The sequence below is a fragment of the Pholis gunnellus genome (genome assembly GCF_910591455.1).
Source record: "Pholis gunnellus genome assembly, chromosome: 22".
In the NCBI taxonomy this organism is placed as follows: domain Eukaryota; kingdom Metazoa; phylum Chordata; class Actinopteri; order Perciformes; family Pholidae; genus Pholis; species Pholis gunnellus.
In genome coordinates this window covers 3961525-3981312 of record NC_136549.1, presented here as the reverse complement: position 1 = coordinate 3981312, position 19788 = coordinate 3961525, and the positions used below count along the sequence as shown (strand labels likewise).

The 19788-nt window shown below is 42.8% G+C and overlaps 1 protein-coding gene across 2 annotated transcripts in view; it reads left to right on the top strand.

The window, feature by feature from the left end:
• The window catches only part of osbpl8 (oxysterol binding protein-like 8), a 77227-nt gene extending 63595 nt beyond the window's left edge, over positions 1–13632 (top strand). The window contains exons 10-24 of one of the 2 annotated variants that reach the window (XM_079183898.1): positions 74–239; positions 378–603; positions 780–964; positions 1452–1533; positions 2381–2479; positions 2721–2817; positions 2942–3040; positions 3199–3296; positions 4534–4623; positions 4838–4974; positions 5166–5351; positions 6166–6253; positions 8313–8415; positions 9577–9682; positions 9770–13632. In XM_079183898.1, coding sequence (XP_079040024.1) covers positions 74–239; positions 378–603; positions 780–964; positions 1452–1533; positions 2381–2479; positions 2721–2817; positions 2942–3040; positions 3199–3296; positions 4534–4623; positions 4838–4974; positions 5166–5351; positions 6166–6253; positions 8313–8415; positions 9577–9682; positions 9770–9899 — 1892 coding nt within the window. In that variant the 3' untranslated portion in view covers positions 9900–13632. Of the gene's footprint in view, positions 1–73; positions 240–377; positions 604–779; positions 965–1451; positions 1534–2380; positions 2480–2720; positions 2818–2941; positions 3041–3198; positions 3297–4533; positions 4624–4837; positions 4975–5165; positions 5352–6165; positions 6320–8312; positions 8416–9576; positions 9683–9769 lie in introns of both variants that reach the window. The other variant, XM_079183897.1, reaches the window with a different exon arrangement.
• The last annotated feature ends 6156 nt before the right edge of the window (positions 13633–19788 follow it).

Sequence of the window (19788 nt, the reverse complement as noted above, 5' to 3'; positions counted from 1 at the left end):
TATTAAGAGGAGGATGATGAACTAACAGCAAAGTCTGAAAATCTATGCGGATGTCTCTGAATCTCTTTCCCAGGTCGATGCTGGATGGACGCCTTAGAACTGGCCCTAAAGTGCTCCAGCCTGCTGAAGAGGACCATGATCCGTGAGGGGAAAGAGGACATGAGCACGGTAGCCACAGGAGGAGAACACTCAATCAATTTCTACAGCCTCCTCCGAGCCCACAACATCCACGGTTTTCAGTAAGTAGGAAATAAAACCAAAGCTACACTATTCCCCTTCGACTTTTATACTTATACTTTATACTTTTGCCAGCTCGTCTTCAAATGTATTATTATTTGTTGTAAACATCCTGCCACCCGATCCGCCCCTTCCTCCAGGTTCAACGACAGTGACCATTTGAAAGACCCTGACCTGTACTCGGACAAGTCTGACAGGGAGGGTGAACAGGACCACGAGGAGTCCGACCCAGAAGGCCTGGAAAAGAGTGAGGAGAGTGACAGCGACACGTCAGAGCGGCAGGACGACTCCTACATCGACCTGGACCCTAACGAGCATCTGCGGGAAACCCCATACCTGGAACAGTCCCATGAGGAACTTGGAGAGGTCGGGGGAACTTTTGATAAGACGCGTAGATCATGAGATTGCTGCATTGCACCACATTCTCACAGGATTTCTCAGGTTTCAGGATTAAGCTCGTGGAGACCCGTGCAAGCATTTTATGACGTGTGCAGTAGAATAATACATAACCTCTTTACCCTTGTTTGTGTCTCTTTCTCCAGGCTGGCGAGGCCGCCCAGACAGAGACGGTCTCAGAGGAAAATAAATCTCTGATCTGGACTCTGCTGAAGCAGGTGCGACCCGGCATGGATCTGTCCAAAGTGGTACTGCCCACCTTCATCCTGGAGCCAAGGTCCTTTCTGGACAAACTGTCTGACTACTACTACCACGCAGACTTCCTGTCAGAGTAAGACCGTCCCACTTTCTGCTTCTAAAGTCTTATTAAATTAATAAAAGTCTGTGCAGAAAAATCTCAAAAACATTCCTTTAATACATCCTTAACTAAGGTTCTTCTTTGCCTCTTGCAGTCCAACAAGGACTGAAGTGTTGTTAGATTATGCAACTCAAGCACTTTTTGTTAAATATCGAATTAAATACACATAAATCAGATGATTCTTTTTTTTTTTTGTGGTCCTTTTTCTTCTTCAACAATGAAATATTTTGAGATTTGCTCATATGTACCCAGTTGTATTTAACATGCGAATACATATCTTTGTGTATTTTGATTAATATACCAGTGATTCCTTGGTGTTTGTAATGTGCAATGTCAATAGTTGAAGTTGAGCGACTGATTACTCTGTAAAATGTGTCATATGGACACTTTCATTGAGTATGTCTTGCTGTCGGGGGGGCGGGGGGTCAGTCTAAATTCACACTCTTTGTTTAATTCTCAGGGCTGCAATCGAAGAGAACGCTTACAACCGGATGAAGAAGGTGGTCAAGTGGTACATCTCTGGATTTTATAAAAAGCCAAAGGTCAGGAGAATGAACCCGCTTCCTGTGAATGAGCTTCATAAAGTATTACATAAGCCCATTTCCACTTGTCAAATAAAAAAATAAGATCAAAACCTAGCCTTGTTATGAAACAAAAATGATCCTGTAAGTCATTATAATAAGTTGATATCAAAAAGACTTAGTAGGCTTACTATCGCACAATAATGAGAAACTTTCACAAAATATTGACTTACTTTTTTCAAATTACCACTTAGTATCTCAAATAATGACTGAATGAATGAATGATGTCAAAACAACGACTATGTCAAAATAATGACTTAGTATCTCATAATAGTGACTTAGTAGGTCTGGTGACTAGTAGTTCTCTTGAATACCGATGTTGAATACACTTATTGTAAGTCGCTTTGGATAAAAGCGTCTGCTAAATGACTGTAATGTAATGTAATGTAATGATAAGAAACTTTTTCAAAATAATGAAAGACTAGCTCACTAGGCTAAGAGGGGTTGTCTGGTAACCGGAGGGTTGACGGTTCGATCCTTGGCTTGGACGTGTTCTGAGTCGAAGTGTCCTGGAGCAAGACACTGTCCCCCTAGCGCCTGTCATGGGCAGCCTCCTGCTCCCTGATGCAGGGATGGGTCAAATGCAGAGACAAATTTCCCCCCTAACGGGATAAATATAGTATAATAAAGAAATGTTGAAAGATGAAGACGTCATTTTTGAGAAAGAACGTCGTTATAGTGATTTAGTGAATCTTTTTTTTCCTCATCTCATTGGTGGGAAAGGGCTTCCATAGAGTTTACATGCTTTCTACTGTGTATAGAATCTATTGTACTAAAGTTAGATGTAATGTTGGTTTTTGATCCACAGGGGTTGAAGAAGCCTTATAACCCCATTATTGGAGAGACGTACCGCTGCATGTGGCTCCACCAGAAGACCAACAGCAAGACCTTCTACATAGCAGAACAGGTGACAACGGCCCTACCACCGTAGAGTACTAACTACTAGCAATCTGATTGGTCTCGAGCTCATTCCAACTTTATCAGATAACTCACATCGTACAAGGCGATTGGACTACATTGACTATCTGTGACGAGATAAATCTATGGCCGATGGTTATTGTTTTAGCTGATTTTAAAATCAAATAAGTTATCTTGTATGTTTATATTATTAGCATTCAGTCCCACAACATCAGTGTGTTTATCCTCAGGTATCTCATCATCCTCCTGTGTCAGCTTTCTATGTCAGCAACAGGAAGGACGGATTCTGCCTCAGTGGCAGCATCCTCGCCAAGTCCAAGTTCTATGGTACACTCGCACAACTAAAACAACTAAAGGCACCTTAAATAATAGCAACATTTATTCCACTGCTTTGTTATGTCTCCGTTGTGTCCGCACATCTGTCAACTGACTGCTGTGCTTTACATTGCAGGAAACTCCCTGTCGGCCATATTGGACGGGGAGGCTCGGCTGACTTTTCTCAACAGAGGAGAGGACTATGTGATGAACATGCCTTATGCTCACTGTAAAGGTCAGTGCAACCTGACATGTCTCACTTCAGTAGGGCTTACTTTAATTTCGCTTTGCTCATTTGGAAAGCTGTAGATCTACCTAGAACACGTTGTTTGGCTCCACTTTGAGCTCCTCGGTGCTGACTCAAACGCCTGTTGGTGCTTTTTCATTTGGTAGGCATCCTGTACGGCACCATGACCCTGGAGCTGGGCGGTCAGATCACCATCGCGTGTGAGAAAACGGGCTACAGTGCTACGCTTGAGTTCAAACTAAAGGTATGGCCGTTGTTTAAAAGAAAGATCCTCATTTAAGAGTAGCAGATCATTTTAGTCCTTTGTGAATAGAGTAGGACATTTAGAGCTGTTTAGAGCTAATACATGTCTTAAAGGGATAGTTTGGATGTTTAGTGGGGTTGCATGAGGTACTTCTCCATAGTCAGTGTATTATCTACAGTAGATGGAGTTTGGAGTACCAGCATGGGGTACTGCTGTGGACATATTTTAGACACCTAAAATAATCAATATCAGTTTAAGTGTACTTTTTTAATGAAAACTAAAAATAACTGTGGAGAAGAACCTCATACAAGCACACTTCAAAACTACCAAACTGTCCCTTTGAGAGGGAACTCCTCAAAGCCTTTCTAGATGCAGGCGTGTTTTTAAATAATAAAATCAGTTTCTCATGTTACTTTTGTAAATGTCTTACCCCACCACACCATCGCCAACTCCGCCATGCCACTCCTTCTCCACCCGCTGAAAAATGCCCCCTCCTCCGTATCGCCATTCACACCAACAACTGCATTATGCGATCACTAGCGACAGGTACATGTCAGAGAAAGCTAACAGGGAATCCATACATTTCCTTCTCACATACAGATGATAGGTGGCTCTCGTTCCAGTTTAAACTTGAGTTCATGTAGATTAGTAGCATTAAATGCAGTGCACCGTTTGGAACCGTTCAGTTGATCTACATTCATTCGTCACTAAATTAGTGTTTTATTAGTTAGTTAACTTAATGTCTTTTGTTGTTAAATTGGGCATAAATTTAAAAAAAATGTAGTGTTAAAAGGTTTTTTTTAAAGCTCCAGTTAAAGCATGTTCTCCGTGACTTGTTTTCTTCTGCTCCATCAGTCACATTTCTTTTGTATTTGAATGGGAAAGCATCCTGTTTTAAATGACTACAGACACACACATGTAGATCAAATGACACATATTATATCATAGTCTTTTTTTTCTCCACTGTAACTGCAGCAAGTAAACTGGTCTGTGTGCATGTATCTCCCCCACTTTAAAACCCCATGTCCTCTTTCCTCTCCCATCCCTCACCTCCTACACCTTTGTTTTGTTTTTTCTCTTACTGTCATGTCTCCCTCCTTCTCCTGCTCCTCACTTTACTGTCTATTTGTCCGACCTATCCTTTCCTCCTCTTTATTTTTTTTCCCTATTCTTGCCTCACCCGTCTTGCCCTCCCCTCCCCTCCCTGCTGCTCCTTTCTCTCCTCTCTTTCTTCCAGCCATTCCTGGGCAGCAGTGACAGCGTCAATCAGGTCTCTGGAAAGATCAAGCTGGGGAAGGAGGTGTTGGCTACGCTAGAAGGACACTGGGTGAGACACATTTTGCACACATACTTTTCTGAAGACTTCTTGTTATATAATAAACCCTGATGTACATACAATATGCAACTTGCAGGGCTCAAGCATGCCTAGGACCTGAGTTACCATGCTGGCCCATTTTGTGATCTGCAGTCTTCGCTGTAGTTTGCATCTTGCGATATCTTTAAGCAAAGTAAAGGGAGCTGTTTTGACATTCCCTCAACAGGACAGTGAGATCTTCATCAACGACAAGAAGACGGGGACAGTGGACACCTTTTGGAACCCGACGACAGAGCTGAGGCAGAGTCGACTGACGCGCTGCACCGTCCCACCGGAGGAGCAGGGAGACTCTGAATCAGAAAGGTCGACTTTGACTGAGTTATTATCAAAGTATCAGCAGAACCTTAAACATGGCAGCGTATTGTTTTGTGTCATTGGCTTTCAGTTTAGTTTACGTGGCCAAATTCAGCTCTCACCCTTTTAGCATCTTGATATATTTGTAGGGTTGTCTTGTGCAGTTTTTTTTTACTACTACCTTTTTTATTACACCCCAGACTGTGGCAGCACGTGACGCGGGCCATCAACAACAAGGACCAGACCGAGGCCACCAATGAGAAGTTCATCCTGGAGGAGGTTCAGCGGAAGTCCGCCCGAGAACGGAAGGCCAAGTGTGAGGAGTGGTTCCCCGCCCTGTTCGAGCAGGACCCCGTCACCGGAGAGTGGCATTACAGATATGCAGAGTGAGTGGCTCCCTCTACCCCATGTGGGTTGAAATCAGGTTTGAGTAGAGTGACAGGAAATAACAAAGTGGCTCCTTCATATCTACGGCCTTTACCTCAGTACAACAGCATACTATTTATAAATGGAATTGTACGAGATGTACAGAGTGGGTCATGTTCTGGTATGAAAATAAAGTTGTGAGAGCGCTCTAGTGGACAAACTATGTAATGGAGACGATGTTTTTACCACAAATTACCACAAACATATATTTGGCATGAATGGACTGCAACTATTGTTTCATCCAGTTGGATGTAATTTGTGTGTCGAGGTAATATCGGACAGCATCATCAGTCTACCCAGTCATTGGTCAGGCTTCGCTTACAAGTATTAAACAAATAAACATTCAACAAAATGACAACAGCTTATTGCTGATGTTAAATGAAGACAGTGGGGATATTGATAAAAGGCATGTAGTGCATTTACTTTGATCAGAGTTACAGAAATACACTTGAGGACCTGAAAACCAAGTCTTTCTTTTCAATAGTCTCAGGACGTACTGTACTCTCATCTCACAATCAGTGCTGTAACAAGGCCATTTAGTTTCCCCCCATTTTCTCCTCCATCTTCCATATGGAGTTAACCAATAGGACACGGTGCCATCTAGTGTTGATTCCATATAACTGCAGAGGTGATCTGTCAGACTGCCCTTGATGATTATTGTAATTCCTTGTCTGTCATCTTTTCCCATGGCTCACCCACGTCTGTCTCACTGTCTTTTCTTCCCACTATGTCTCCTCACCTCGCCCTCCCGTGTCTCTCGCCCCCCCTCCTCAGCACGAGGCCATGGGACCCGCTCAACGACTTGATCCAGTTCGAGAAAGACGGCTGTATCCAGACCAAGGTCCGGCACCGCACCCCTATGGTACGTTCTGGCAGTCTTATTAGTCTGAGTAACCAGGGGCCGCGGAGGGACAATTGCAAGTGCCAGGTAGGTCGTGCCGATCGAAAACCGCCATTTAAAAAAAAAAAAAAAAAAAAAGCAGCTCGCCGCCTCAGCCACCCCCCACGCAGCACCCGGTGCACCGTCTTCATTGTCGCTTCTTCTCTTTGTGACGTCTTCACTGTGCCGCCATCGCCGTTGTCGCCTCTGCTTCTTTTTCTTTGTCCCCGTCTGTTCTTTTCCAACCACCCGGCACCTGCTGTTCTCTCTGTATGGGAGGGAAGGTTATGTCACAGTGCATGCTGAAGTAAGTGGATGAGCAGGTGTTCTCCTTCCTTTTCTCGCCTTGTCAAGAGGTCAAAGATAAGTCAAGTTTCTGAGGAATTAAAGCTGCAGTGAGTATAATAACCTCTACACAATAGGCACTTTTAAAGCACTTGGTAGAATGTTTGTACGGATGCTCAGTTCAATGTCATTTACCACACCTTGTAAAATATACATTGAAACCATCTTTATTGATTGCATTAATAGCTCCAAATCAAATTCCCAATGTGCAATGATAATTAACCAATGTGAGGGTTTTAAATGTTATTCTTCAAGTATGTTTTAAAGACCGTGACACCGTAAGATAACAGTATGTAGTGAGTATGTTTTTCTCCCATACAAAGTCTAAAAGAGAGAACATCCATCACATCGACAGACCAACTACCGCCATCAACGCCTGGTCGCTTCAGGGCGTTCGCCACGCGCTCCCCATCCTTCACCTGTCCTCGTCTTCATTTTGTCTGTTTTCGCTCAGCGAGTGTCGACTTCCACTGAGCTGCTGCTCGTTCGTGTCGTGTTGAGAAGCTGAAGGCTGCTGCGGTGCAGTCTGTGCAACTGCTGCCCGTGTGTTTTGGAGTCTGTGAAACAGTTTGTTCAGTGTAACCGCCTGCCAAGGGCCCGAGCTTTAGGCGCTTTTTCTCTTTGGTTTAGCTTTTGAAGTTCTACCTGCAGAAGCCATAAGAGGCAAGTGAGACAAAAAGGTTCAGGTGATCTGCACCACTACCCCATGTTCTAAATAAGATTGTAATTGATATATCTTTATAACACACCATGTATGTACCTTGTGTTAAGAGTGCGTGGAGAAATTAAAACTAACCTAGAAAAAATGCTTTTAGTCCAATTTAGAACATGAAGTACGAGCGGACTTTATCCTCTTGTGGCTGAAACGTGTTTTACAACAACACACTTTTATCCTCTCGAAAGATTATCTTTCTCTAGCTAAAACCTTTTTTTCTTTTTTAAACTGCTCTTAAATCATAAACACAGAAGAGAAACCACAATTTAGATCAGACTTAGAAAACAGATCACCCCAATTCTTTTCTTCTCACTAGCCTAATAGAGCTTCCAGTGGAATGATTGGGAACATATTTCTAGCTATAAATAAAAAAAAGAATAAAAATGTTTTAATATATTCTTTGCACACTTTTTTGTCAGGCAAAATCTGAAATGTTTTTGTGCTGCCAACTTTTACTCAACCTTAAAACCTGTTTTGCTTGATAAAGACTCCAGGCCTGAGAAACGTCATCACATTAAATAAAGCATTGAGAATACAAGCTTCATCCCGTTAAACTGAATTATTTGAATGAGCCAGCTCTTGGCAGGTCTGGTTCATTGTGTCACTGTTGAGTGTTTAATATGGATGCATGCCTTTGACACGTCAACACCGACTCGCATGTTAATGAATGTGTGTGTGGTTTATTGATAGGTAAACAAATCTGTTTCTATTGTATTCTTGAGTCTTTGTTCAGATGCTAAGATGTGTTTGTATGTGCTCTCATTTGGTTGTAGCGGTTATCTGTGTGGCCTGTTTGTTTGACCCATTTCTCTTTGTGTGTGTTTCCCTTGTGTGTTTCCGCATGTGTGTGTGTGTGTGTGTGTGTGTGTGTGTGTGTGTGTGTGTGTGTGTGTGTGTGTGTGTGTGTGTGTGTGTGTGTGTGTGTGTGTGTGTGTGTGTGTGTGTGTGTGTGTGTGTGTGTGTGTGTGTGTGTGTGTGTAGGTAACGGTGCCAAAGAGGAAACACAAGAGCGACAAGCCCAAGAGCACAGAGAGTGGCTGCTCTTCACCCGAACCCGACCGCCAAGACTCGTCCGGCAGCGAACGTGAGTCACGCTCATTTACACTCTTTCTCTCACACACACACACACAGAAGCTAATGTGAATCTAACTTAACCATACTTTTTAATGTTAAAAATCAACATTTGGTCATACTGCTCTACAGCATATGGTCTAAACATCACAGATACTGTACAATATTATTATTGCAGAAACAACGGCCAAAGAGGAAGGTAACACATGTCTAGGCCAAAACTGAGCTAGGTTTTCATGTTTTTGTATCGGTATAATTGCTGTTTAAATACTGGTCACATGTTATCTAGACAGCGATAAAGCTTTCACTTTCTAACCAATCTGCAGAAGGCCATATGACTGCTAGTAGTAGGCTGAGACTAAGTAAGTAAACAGCACATTCTGGTGGTGTTAGTTGTTTCTTGTGGAGGTGATGGTGTAGAACTTGCTTATATTTCATTTAGTCCAAGTGTAAATACTCAACATTAGAATCAACAATGTTAAAAAACACTCATACGGTATACTTCTTAAAAAAAAACTGCAATTCCCCCCCAAAAAAGATTACATTTACAAAGGTCCTGAATATTGTTTCTTTCTTACCGTTTACAGTAATATGAGTTTCTTGTATGTAGTTGCAGGCTGTCAGGACACATTATACATAAAGAAATGACGAGTGAGACCGGTGTGAAGGTGGATTGTGAACATAAATGAATGGTGTCACACTGCAGCTTCCTCAAGTCCAATTCATTGGCACATCCACAAGTTATGTCTCGAGCTGATGCTCTACTTCATGTGGAATTTTCCAGTTGCCGCCATCAAACCTTTTAGCAAACACCGTTGCTATTGCAAGCCACAGTAGCTCGAGAGCTCATTGACTTTAGCGTCAATGCAGCAGAAACTAATCCGTCCATCCATCAATGTTCTGCTGCTTATATGGGTCCAGGCTATATTGATTGATTATAATATTAGGAATTATTGTTATATACAGTTGGGAAAGACAAAAATGTGGTATAAATGTCAATTAATTAATGTACTTAATTAATAGTTGTGGGCCTTATTTTCCCTTCTAGGATGACCCTAAAATAAATGATTAAATTGCATTGTCTGTGTCGTCAAAAAGGTCTTTCAAAAGTCTTTCAATTGTATTTGGTGAACGGATTAAATGTAGAAGCCGTGATGAACACACTTTGTTACAGGACACAAAAGCAAGCATAACAGTCGGCTGAGGAAAAAAGGAGCAGACCTCAGTGAACTTCAAAGTGCCATTGAATCCATAAAGCAGACGCAGGAGGACATCAACAGGTGAGAAGGGCATCAGTCACACCGTCCCGTTGAGCGTGATGTGACGCCTGCCTGAGCATCTTACCCATAACCCCTGTGTGTTTGCAGGAACATTAGCGTGCTGCGGAGTCGTGCGGCCGGCCGGGCGGAGGGCACTTCTTTCCTCCAGCAGCGCGACTACATCATCATCGTTTTCCTCATCCTCCTTCAGGTCCTGATCAACTACGTCTTCAAGTAGCAGCCATACCCCAAGGAGAGAGAGAGAGAGAGAGAGAGTGATGCCTTCACACACACACATACACACACACACAATGAACATTAAGAGTCACGACATTGAGACGTGAACTTTGACCTCTCACAATAAGGGACTCCAACTCTCTCCTTCTGTCTTTATTAAATCCAACTACACACGTCCAGAAAAGTGGAGACTCCCACACAAAAATACTTTTTAATAAAACGTGTTGATTTTTAACCAGTCCATTCCAAAACTCTGGGGAGATCCGCAGATTTCAAAAGTGAAGAGGAGCGGCGATAGAAGTAGTTGGAGGTGAGATTCTGTCCTGATGAAGTCTCAACTGCCGCTCTGGAGCTTATTGATTTGCCTTGATGTAAGAGGCAAAGACAGCAGCCATTTCTTTTTTTAGCCGTTTGTTTTTTCCGATGGAGTGAAACTACTTCGTGATTCACATTTCACCTCAAACAACAGGGAACCGTTTTAACATGGAGACGAGTACCATAGCTCATTTAAAGAAAAGTATACCGTTTCATTTTAATGTTTGTGTTATGGCTTTGTTTCGTTGCTTGGTGTGTCCTTTGTGGAAAGGGGTCTGCTCGTAACAAAAAGCGGTGATAAGGGAGAGAAAAACAAAGTGGTCCAATCTATGTGACTTTTATTTTTTTATTATGAGATACTTTGATATGAGCCGGGGTTCTGGACTGGGAAGACAAGTGACACAAGTGACATTGTCAAAAGGTACAGAAGCTATACTTTCTGCTGTGTATTAAATCTTCACCTTTTGCATACTAAATCAATGTTGAAAGAAAGAAGTCCGCGTCATTGTAGGCTGTAGGTAGCATGTACAGACCGCGGAGCGCGGTTAGGACGTTAGCCCTATGTACAGTATTTTGTCTTAAGGCACAAATGCACTGGAAATGTCACATTTGTGTTACTAATATAGTTTTTGATCAGTTAAACCTTTGTGACAAATGGACATGAAAATACTTTTACATCTTTGCTCTGAGGAGGTCTGGATCATCAAAAGAGGGTCACAAATATGTTTTTTTGTGATTTTTCATGAGCTCCAGTGACCACTGCCCGAGTTTCAGATAAAGGGAGTACGCTTTAATCAAAGTCAGCAAGGCTTCTTTCACCTTGTGACAAGTTAAAGGAATATAACAGGTAATGCACTAGTTTGCTTTCTTGCTTTGAGTGAGATGAGAAGATTGATACCACTCTCATGTGTGTATGTTACAACCAGTAGCTGGTTAGCTGAGCTTAGCATAAAGACTGGAAACAGAACAAAAAGCTAGCTTGGCACTGTCCAGAGGTAACAACACATTTGATATCTTGTTGGTGTTATCTGTACAAAAATCAAAAGTATAAAGACAACACACATTGTTTTTACATTGAGTTATGTGCAATATAACCAAAACTCGTAGTTTTTGCACTTTGGATTTTATACAAATTAAATAAATAAGCTACAACATGTTAATTAGAGAGCTTGAGGAAATACTGGTGGGCTGATTTTGTTACTTCTAGACGGAGCCAGGCTCCTTTATGGTAAGCTAAGCAGCTGTTCTCTTTAGCTTCATATTTACAGTACAGGCGGAGTGCTATCAATCTTCTCATCTAACTTATGGCGAGAAAGTGAGTATTTGTATTTCCAATGAGTTCAAAATGAGTTTCAATTTCATGGTTGCGTTGTGCTTCCACAAAAACCTGAAATATGTAAAGACTAGCTGATGTAAAGATCGGTCTCTCAATATTAAAAACAGACTCCAGAACAAGCCATAGATTCGAAAACTCTAAACGTTCCCCTGAGCTGCTGACTGCAGCGCCTTTCATGGCGAAGTCAAATTCAGAGCATCGATCATCGCTTTCAGTGCTTTTGCGCCTCAGATGTTAACCAGGATAACTAGTATAGACACTTTAGTAACCTACTGGTGGGAGGAGGAGATAGACTTTTTCTAACTACTACTATCACCACAGTAAACCATTCCAAATGTACGCAAGTACCAGCCAAACTCGGTGTGTAGAATAGGAGTCGACCCCGTTCACTGTGTAAATACCCAACGGGGTGACTCTTTCCAAACACCAAGGTTCACCATACAGTAAGTCCCGCGCTCTGTGCACAAGCCAGTCTTTTCAACCTTGTGTGTCTTTCTGTCCACTGCTCTGTAGATACACATGGACTTTGGCAAAAAAAGAAAACGGATTAGTGGGGTACACAATTTGATTCTAATCGCAAATTTATTCAAAGGGCCTCAAGACGTTGCGTCATTCGTCACCTGGTCGCAAAATATAAGGGTTTTTGGGGGAAATTTTGTGAGTGAACACTGTGGTTCTAATCTGTTGCCTTCCTCTTTAGAAACAAGATTTTGCCAAGATTTTAAAAGCAAAAATGGCGGACATAATACCCTGAAAATGTACAGTCTTACGGGGACGATGACTTACGAGGACTAAACAAGTCAAGGCTGTGTTTAGCACTGCCCAACATTGGTTTTAACAATCATTCTTCAGTACCAACCGAGGATGAAGGCACCATATTAGAAGCCACACCTGACCTTTTTACCACTCGGTTTGTCAGGATTTTCCATCAAAGATGAAAGTAAAGGACTGCTAATTGAGGCAATTCAAAAAATATCCAAAACACTTGGGGACCGTATGTGAACATTGATTTTGTATATCTCTTCGCCTGTCATGATGTTAGCCTTGTCGACGTTTACATATCCGATTGCCTCCGCCGTCAGCAGACTGTTGAGCGATGAAAACTTTGTAACGCTAACACAGGTATAAAGAAAGACTGGGAGCCAACTGTACCCCCGTAAGTTACCCGGCTGGTCCGTGTGTATCTGTACGTGTATTTTTGTGTATCCTCATTGCCTAGAGTGCTCATTTTAAATGGAGAATCCAGATATTAGAATGTGGAGAAATAAGTATATACCAGTGCCTTCTAGAGTCGACCTGGGGAGGGGGTAGATAGGGGGTTTATTGGAGGTGGTAGGAGGTCGGTCGGGGTGTGTGGTGTGGAGCATGGAGCATACAAAGTGTCCAAGTCTCAAGGTGAACTAATGATGATGGCAATAATCTGGAATCACTGCATATGTTGGACTCTGACTTGAATTAGGACCATGGCGGCGGCTGTAGTCACTGTAGTGTTTTCGAGCAGACGTGCCGTACGAAGCCTTAGAAACGAGTCCGACTCCGGCTCCAGAGCGCACCACCCACCCAGCTCCTGCCTCCCCCCCCCCCCCCAACGAAGCACCGCCATCGTAAATCACCCGTAGGTTTTCCGGATGCTGATTCCTGCCACAGGAGAGAGGGGGGGAGGGAGGGAGAGAGACCACTCCTCTACGTTGCCCTCTCTCGCTCTCTCACATACCAAAATTCAGAGGGGAAATAAACATCTCTGCTGTCCGTTGATGTTGCTGTCTCTGTAAAATAATCCATTTTATTTATTCCTCTTTTGTATGTGGGTCTATGTCCATTGTTTTCTGCTTGTAGCATTAGGTCAATGCTGATTTTAAAATGATACGCAGTTGGTTTTATCCCACAACTCGTTACTTGACATCACACACAAGCGACTGTCCTAAACTTGTGCACACTGTCAACTACCCCTCAATACCCCCCCCCCCCCCCCCCCACACACACACACACACACACACACTTTTTCCGATCTGAGTATGTGAATATATTTACTGTATCTCCATGGCAACTATATAACTTCCTGTAAGTTTATGGTCACATGTAACATAACACAGAATAAAAACAAATGACATCCTGGGGTCGTCGGTCTGTTTCTGTGTAAAAACACATCACTGTCTATAGCAACTGTATTTTGTGTATTGTGCGTGCGTGCGTGCGTGCGTGCGGCCATCTTATTGTATAAACAATTTAATATATTTCCAGTTAAAATGGAACTGAATTTATTTTTAGCTTTCATTTAAATTCCGTGTGTATTTTATCAGCTGTGACAAAACCACATTTCACTCCGATCTGATAGACTCGTGTTTATAGATCAATAAACCTGGAACTGGAAAGGATGACATTTTGAATTTCAAAACTGAAATATAAGTTTTCATACTTTTATTAATTGTTTATTATTTTTCGTCAGAGGTCTACGTTTTGATTCAAAGGATCTAAAGGTTTTACTTGTGACATACAATGTACGCTGTGAAATGCAAGGTGGCATACTCGACTTGCGTGCACTGAATACTAGTAATTGGAATGACTAAAAGTTATAATTCAAGTTGTATCTTTGATCATTATTCTTTCTTAGATGTATAAATACAAATGAAGATGTGTATAGTTGCCTTATTAACAATGATTTAGCTCTAATAAGCTATTCAAATGTTTAAAGTTAACATTTATCATCTAAAATGTCAAGTGATGAAACCACCAAAAGTCAAAATGTTGAAGATTGTGTAAAGCAGCTCATCCACCGGTAGAGGGTGGTATAGTCTGCCTCCAGCTGTGAGCCCTCACCTCAGGTTCACCATCGCTTCTAATAATCTGACACGTTGTAGGTTTAGCCTACAGTACAGTTTTATTCAGTACCAGTTCATTTATCCATTATAGGCCAGAACAAAGGACAAGAAATATAGAGAATTACAAGAGATGACAAGAAAAGTGGAAACATGAAACTAAATTAGAGTTGAGTGATTTTCTTTACTAAAGATTCTGTACTTTTCTTGAAGATGACATTTTTTCCTGAGAAAAAACAATAACACCCAACCACTGTGCCTGAATTTCACCAAACTGCACCTAGGACGGTCTTCAAATGTCACATCTCAGTGAGCTTGAGCAGCCCTCGCCCACCCGGGCAGTTTGTTGGATCCACTGGCAGGGCGTCCCCAGTGTCATTTCCTCAGCCAAGGACGTCGCCGAAGGTGCACAGAGCAGAACAGTCCTTCCTGTCCATCTCGGATAACAACAAAACATCTGATATCAACCCCCCACTCTGTCCCTTCCCACTTTGCTCCTTTGCTTTCCATCAACAAAGGTGCTGCCATGGAGGGAAGAAGGGAGAGAAAGTAGAGAGAGGATGAAAGATCGGCAGGAGGGAAAGAAAGTGATTGGCAAGGAAGAAAAGGGGAAGAAAAGTAAAGGAAGGAATCAAGCAAGGTGGGAAGGGAAGGACCAGAGCACAACCTTGAATAGAAGGATGAAAGCAGCACAGCTGGCGTTTTCCATGTGTTCTGAGATGCAGAATGCAGCTTTATATGCGGATGAAGTTCCAGATTTGCTTGGGTCTACTTTCATCCAAGCCGTATTTTAATTACTGTTCAATTTGTTTGGTGGCCTTCCATACAAGGAGCTGAATGTATGTTGTCATCAGCATTCAAATAAGTCCTTTCTTCAGAGTTTCTACCACCGTCATTGAGACGTGGACTGAAGTACAGAGAGAGTCTCTCTGTGAACTTACAGTCAGTAAAGGAGGAGATCATAAAAAGAGACCAGACCCTCCTCATAATTAGGCCTCATCATATTGTATCATATTAGCAAATACCGGCAGACTGGCTTCTGTCTCTCTGTTTGCCTCTTCCTGGCTGAGCTCCTCAATCGTCAGTCGTCTCTCCCAGATCATATGCTCAATTCTAGCCTCTGTCTTTCCAAGACTCTCCATGGTCTCATGCTTCTTACACATCCTGCCTTCCAGGTTCTCCACAGGATCAATCAGCACACGCCTTTTAAGGTCTGCGATTCTCTGATGAGGCTCCAGGTGAGTCTCACAGTAGGAGACCAGACACACCAGGCAGGACTTCAGGGTCTTTGCTCCGGTTTCAGTGCAGACATCACAGAGAACTTTTCCTGGTACTTTCCTTTACACCTGACTGCCTGAACCGAGCAGCCGTCTCAGATATGAAAGTGTTGACGTGCAGATCTGGTCTTCTGTCTAAATGTTTATTGCACATTGGACGTTGATATCCCAGTGTTCTGTGACGCAGGTCTTGCAGAAGTTGTGTCCACGTGGTTTGGTGCATCTGTCTGGATGTGCGAACAGTGAAACTGATCATCAGAGAGGAAACTGCTTGCAGTTGCCATGCCTACACACTGAGAACAAGAGATGAAGACATAGCTGTACGTCGCAGACTATATTGTTTAGAAAGATGAAAGTTTAGTTTTCTAAAGGAACAGAAAAAGACTTCCTGACTCACTGTGTTCGCTCTCAAAGACTTTCAATGTCTCTTGAGCAAATGAATGAAATCCCTCCTCTCCTTCCTGTACTGCCTCACCGCTTACAAAAGTTTGGCTTACAACGTTTTGTGGCCTCCCACAAGTTTTGAGATTAATGTTGTGATGTAGGTACTTTCCGAGTCAGTATTTCACACGTTCACACAATATAGAGCTCAGTTTGACCCAACAACATCCCAGCAATATGTACTAAAACCCCAATGAAGTTGCAGGTTCAGAAGATGACAAGACACCAAAATGACAAAAAGAGCAACAAATCAGCATGACACAAGACAATGCAGAGCAACAGGAAGTAGCAAAACAGTGATGCAGCAACACAACAACCACATCCACTATTCAGTAGATGCAGACATGCAAAGCAACAGAACACAGATAAGCAACACTAAAATGTAAAACCGGTAGGTGGCGGTTGCTGTGCCATTTAACATCCTAAACATAAGGCAGGCATCAACGTATTTCATCAGGTTTTCCAATTAAGGATGCCATATTTGCCAAGGATATTGCAGTGCTGGTGTGTTAAAGTATGGCAAAATGCAGCGCACTGTGAGTACTCGTAACAGCCAAACAGCTGGTCGGGAATGCTGGACACTTCTCACCCTCGATGGTCGCCATCTTGGCTACGTAGTTGAAGGAGAGGCCGTGATTTTCAACCTTGTGTGAAGAAGGGGGCACGCACGAGCCAGTAAAAGTAAAATCACATTGATTTCTGTTCAGTTTTAATACATTTGTCAAGTGAGCAAACAAGCCAACCGATATGTTGGCAGGCGACAATCGCGGTTAAAATGTCGGCAGTAATGCTTCGCCCGGTTGCAGTTTGTCTGTAAGAACATGTACATGGTAGTACATGTATTTGTTTTGGAATAATGAATCGGTGGATACTGACAGCAAACTGTTTACCATGCAGTGCACTATTAAATAAGTCTGGTATCAGATGATGGTTATAACCCTTCCTCACCCCTCCTCCCCCTTCCACTTCCTTCAATCTCTCTCCTCCTCATCCAAAAGTAAAAATGTGTTCATCCTGATACTGAATGGGCGGGAGGGTCGCTGTTGCTAGGATACATCATCCTGATGGCTGGCTGGCTGGCGTTCCTTCAAGGCCAGAGACGAATGAGGGAGGAGGGAATGGGGAAGGACGAAGGGAGGGGTGGAGGGAGGATATATAGCATGGAGGGTAACGTGGGAGGAGGTAAAGGAGATGGAGGGGCGGCAAGGTAGAAAAAGAGAGGAAGATGTTGAGGATGAAAAAAAGAGGGGACCCGAAAGGGACAGGAGAGAGTGCAGAAGGAAGGGAGGAAACAAAACAGAAAGGAGGAAGAGATGGGAGAGGGAGGGGGGAAAGGAGGTGAGAAGGAAAGCGGGAGGAAGGAAAGAAGGCGTAAAGTAGTTAAGGAGAGAAGAAGGAAAGGAAGTAATTGTGTGCAAGGAAAAGGTAAAAAGGAGAAATGATGTGAGTGACAGATGAGGAAAAGGAGGAAGGACGGAGGAATACAAGAGAGAAAGGACATTGAGACGGAAAGAAGAAGAGCAAATAGGACACAGTGATAGTGGACGATAAGGGAAGCACCACATGTTTTCTTTCTCATTATGTAAGCTGCTTTGCGCTCTGTGTTGTCATCGTCCTTTTCCCTCAGACCCCGCCCCCCTTGGCATCGCCCTGGCAACGGGCCGTCAGACTAATGTTGCCGGGTGTGACTCCACAGTAATGCTTTGCATCGGTGGACGTTGAGCACCGTTTCATAGAAAAAGGGTCAACATGATTGCATGGTACATTTGCAGAAGCACACACTGCCTCTGATCAGTGTATACCAGTGGCGGGCCGTGCATTTTATACCTGGGCCTTTCTGTGCTGTCCTACTACAGTTGAATTACCTCCTAATAACCTCATTATGACACATCAATCCAGCAAACCTGCAGCGGATCCACGCATTCCACCACACAAGCGCACAAGCCATTCAAATACTATTCAAACAAACGACACGATAGACAAATGTCAAACAAATGACAAACAGTAGTAACGTTACTATGTAAAAAAACAAACGCAGTTTGTCACTTACCGAAACTTAAAGAGTTTAATCCCAGTACATCGTTTCAGTTCCATTAAGAAGTAATGGAACTGAAATTAGAAAAGAAATGTCTTTTCGATTCATGGATGCCATTGATGACAGTCGAGCCTCCCCAGTTGTATTTCGCCGGTCTGCTGCGGCAGGTTCGCAGCGGAGCCGGGAGCCCGCCTACGCCGGGGCGGCCGGCGCAGGCGCAAGTCGGGCCGCGGTTGTGGAGCTGTTTCCCTGCGAACGTGTTCGTTGAGTTGTAGATCCACTCGAGTCTCTCTCTGCTGGCAAGTTAAGTTTCAGTTCACAATAGTCACATGCTCACCCACTGACCAATCACAGCACACGCTGCACCTCACTGTAGCGCTGCACCTGAAAACTGAGCTGCCCGTTAATGCTGACGAAGTTGTAGGCCAGCTAGCAGCTCTGACATGACTAAGAATACGCCCAACATGTCAAACTAAAGATCTGATTGGTTGAAGATTATGACCATCAACAATATCGTCCCCATTCACTTAAACTGCAAAGGGATTCACTTGTGAGTCTGCAGGCCTGGGGCCTCTCTTCTACCTAGAGACACAGAGGTGAAATCTGATTGGATAAAAGCTCTACTTAAAACAAGCTGCACTGGAAGCAGAGCAAGTGAGGAACACAGTAGCTGTGCAATGAGAAAATAAGATAATGGGAAAAATATTTTTATAAATTATAATACACGTAGTGTATTTAAGAAAAATTATTAAATTATAAAATAGCTATAACTTTGTGATTCTGTTTAGGCCTGCAGAGAAGGCTTTGCAGGCCCTGACGGCCTACCACTGGTGTATACATATTAAGACACTTTTGTGTCATGTGAGGAAGCCGTGCATTTCTCCACCCACGGTCTTTATTCATTTATTGGAGAAGGCTCATTAATATTTACAGCAGCTATGTTGTAGTTGCTGTGAGAAGTGCATTAGTAGTTTGAGCTGAATAACCCCACAGTGAAAACCTAATAGGACTAATAGTTCTTAACAATCTGCTATCAATGATATTTTACACTCACATTCTGTGAAAAAGTACAAGGCTATTCAATGATGGAGTAGGCTAGTCACTTATAGACCTGGCATAAAATGTGTTTTTGTGTGGGTGGTTCTACAGAGCTTCTGTTTTTCCATGTGTAGTATGTATCAATAAGAATACTTTGCTACATGAGAAATGTCTGTAATTAGGCCAGCAGGAGGTTGACAGTAAGTGCGTTTTCATTCAACTGTTTCATTCAACATTTTCAATTTGCTTATAACCTGAGTGGAAATGCTGGATATAAAAAATCATAGAAGCAAAATGTGACTAATGGAAACAGACTTAGACGATAAATCGTGACGCACATGAAGCATGCCACTAATTTGTCACTCAAGCTTTATTCAAGGTATATTCACATTTTCCACATCAATTTTGTCCCCTTTGAGATTTGACTGCCGCTCTTTTAATGACATCTCGTTGCACGTTCTCCCTCTGCAATATTTTAATGGCACCTGACTGTTGCGCGCATCTGTACTCGATACTGCTAGCTCACCTAGCACCACTGAGCTAGCTAACGATACAGCTCAGCCGAGGACGGCGTCTTTAAAGTTAACATTTAAATACAGCTGTCACAAAGCACGAGTCTCGTCCATGAGTAG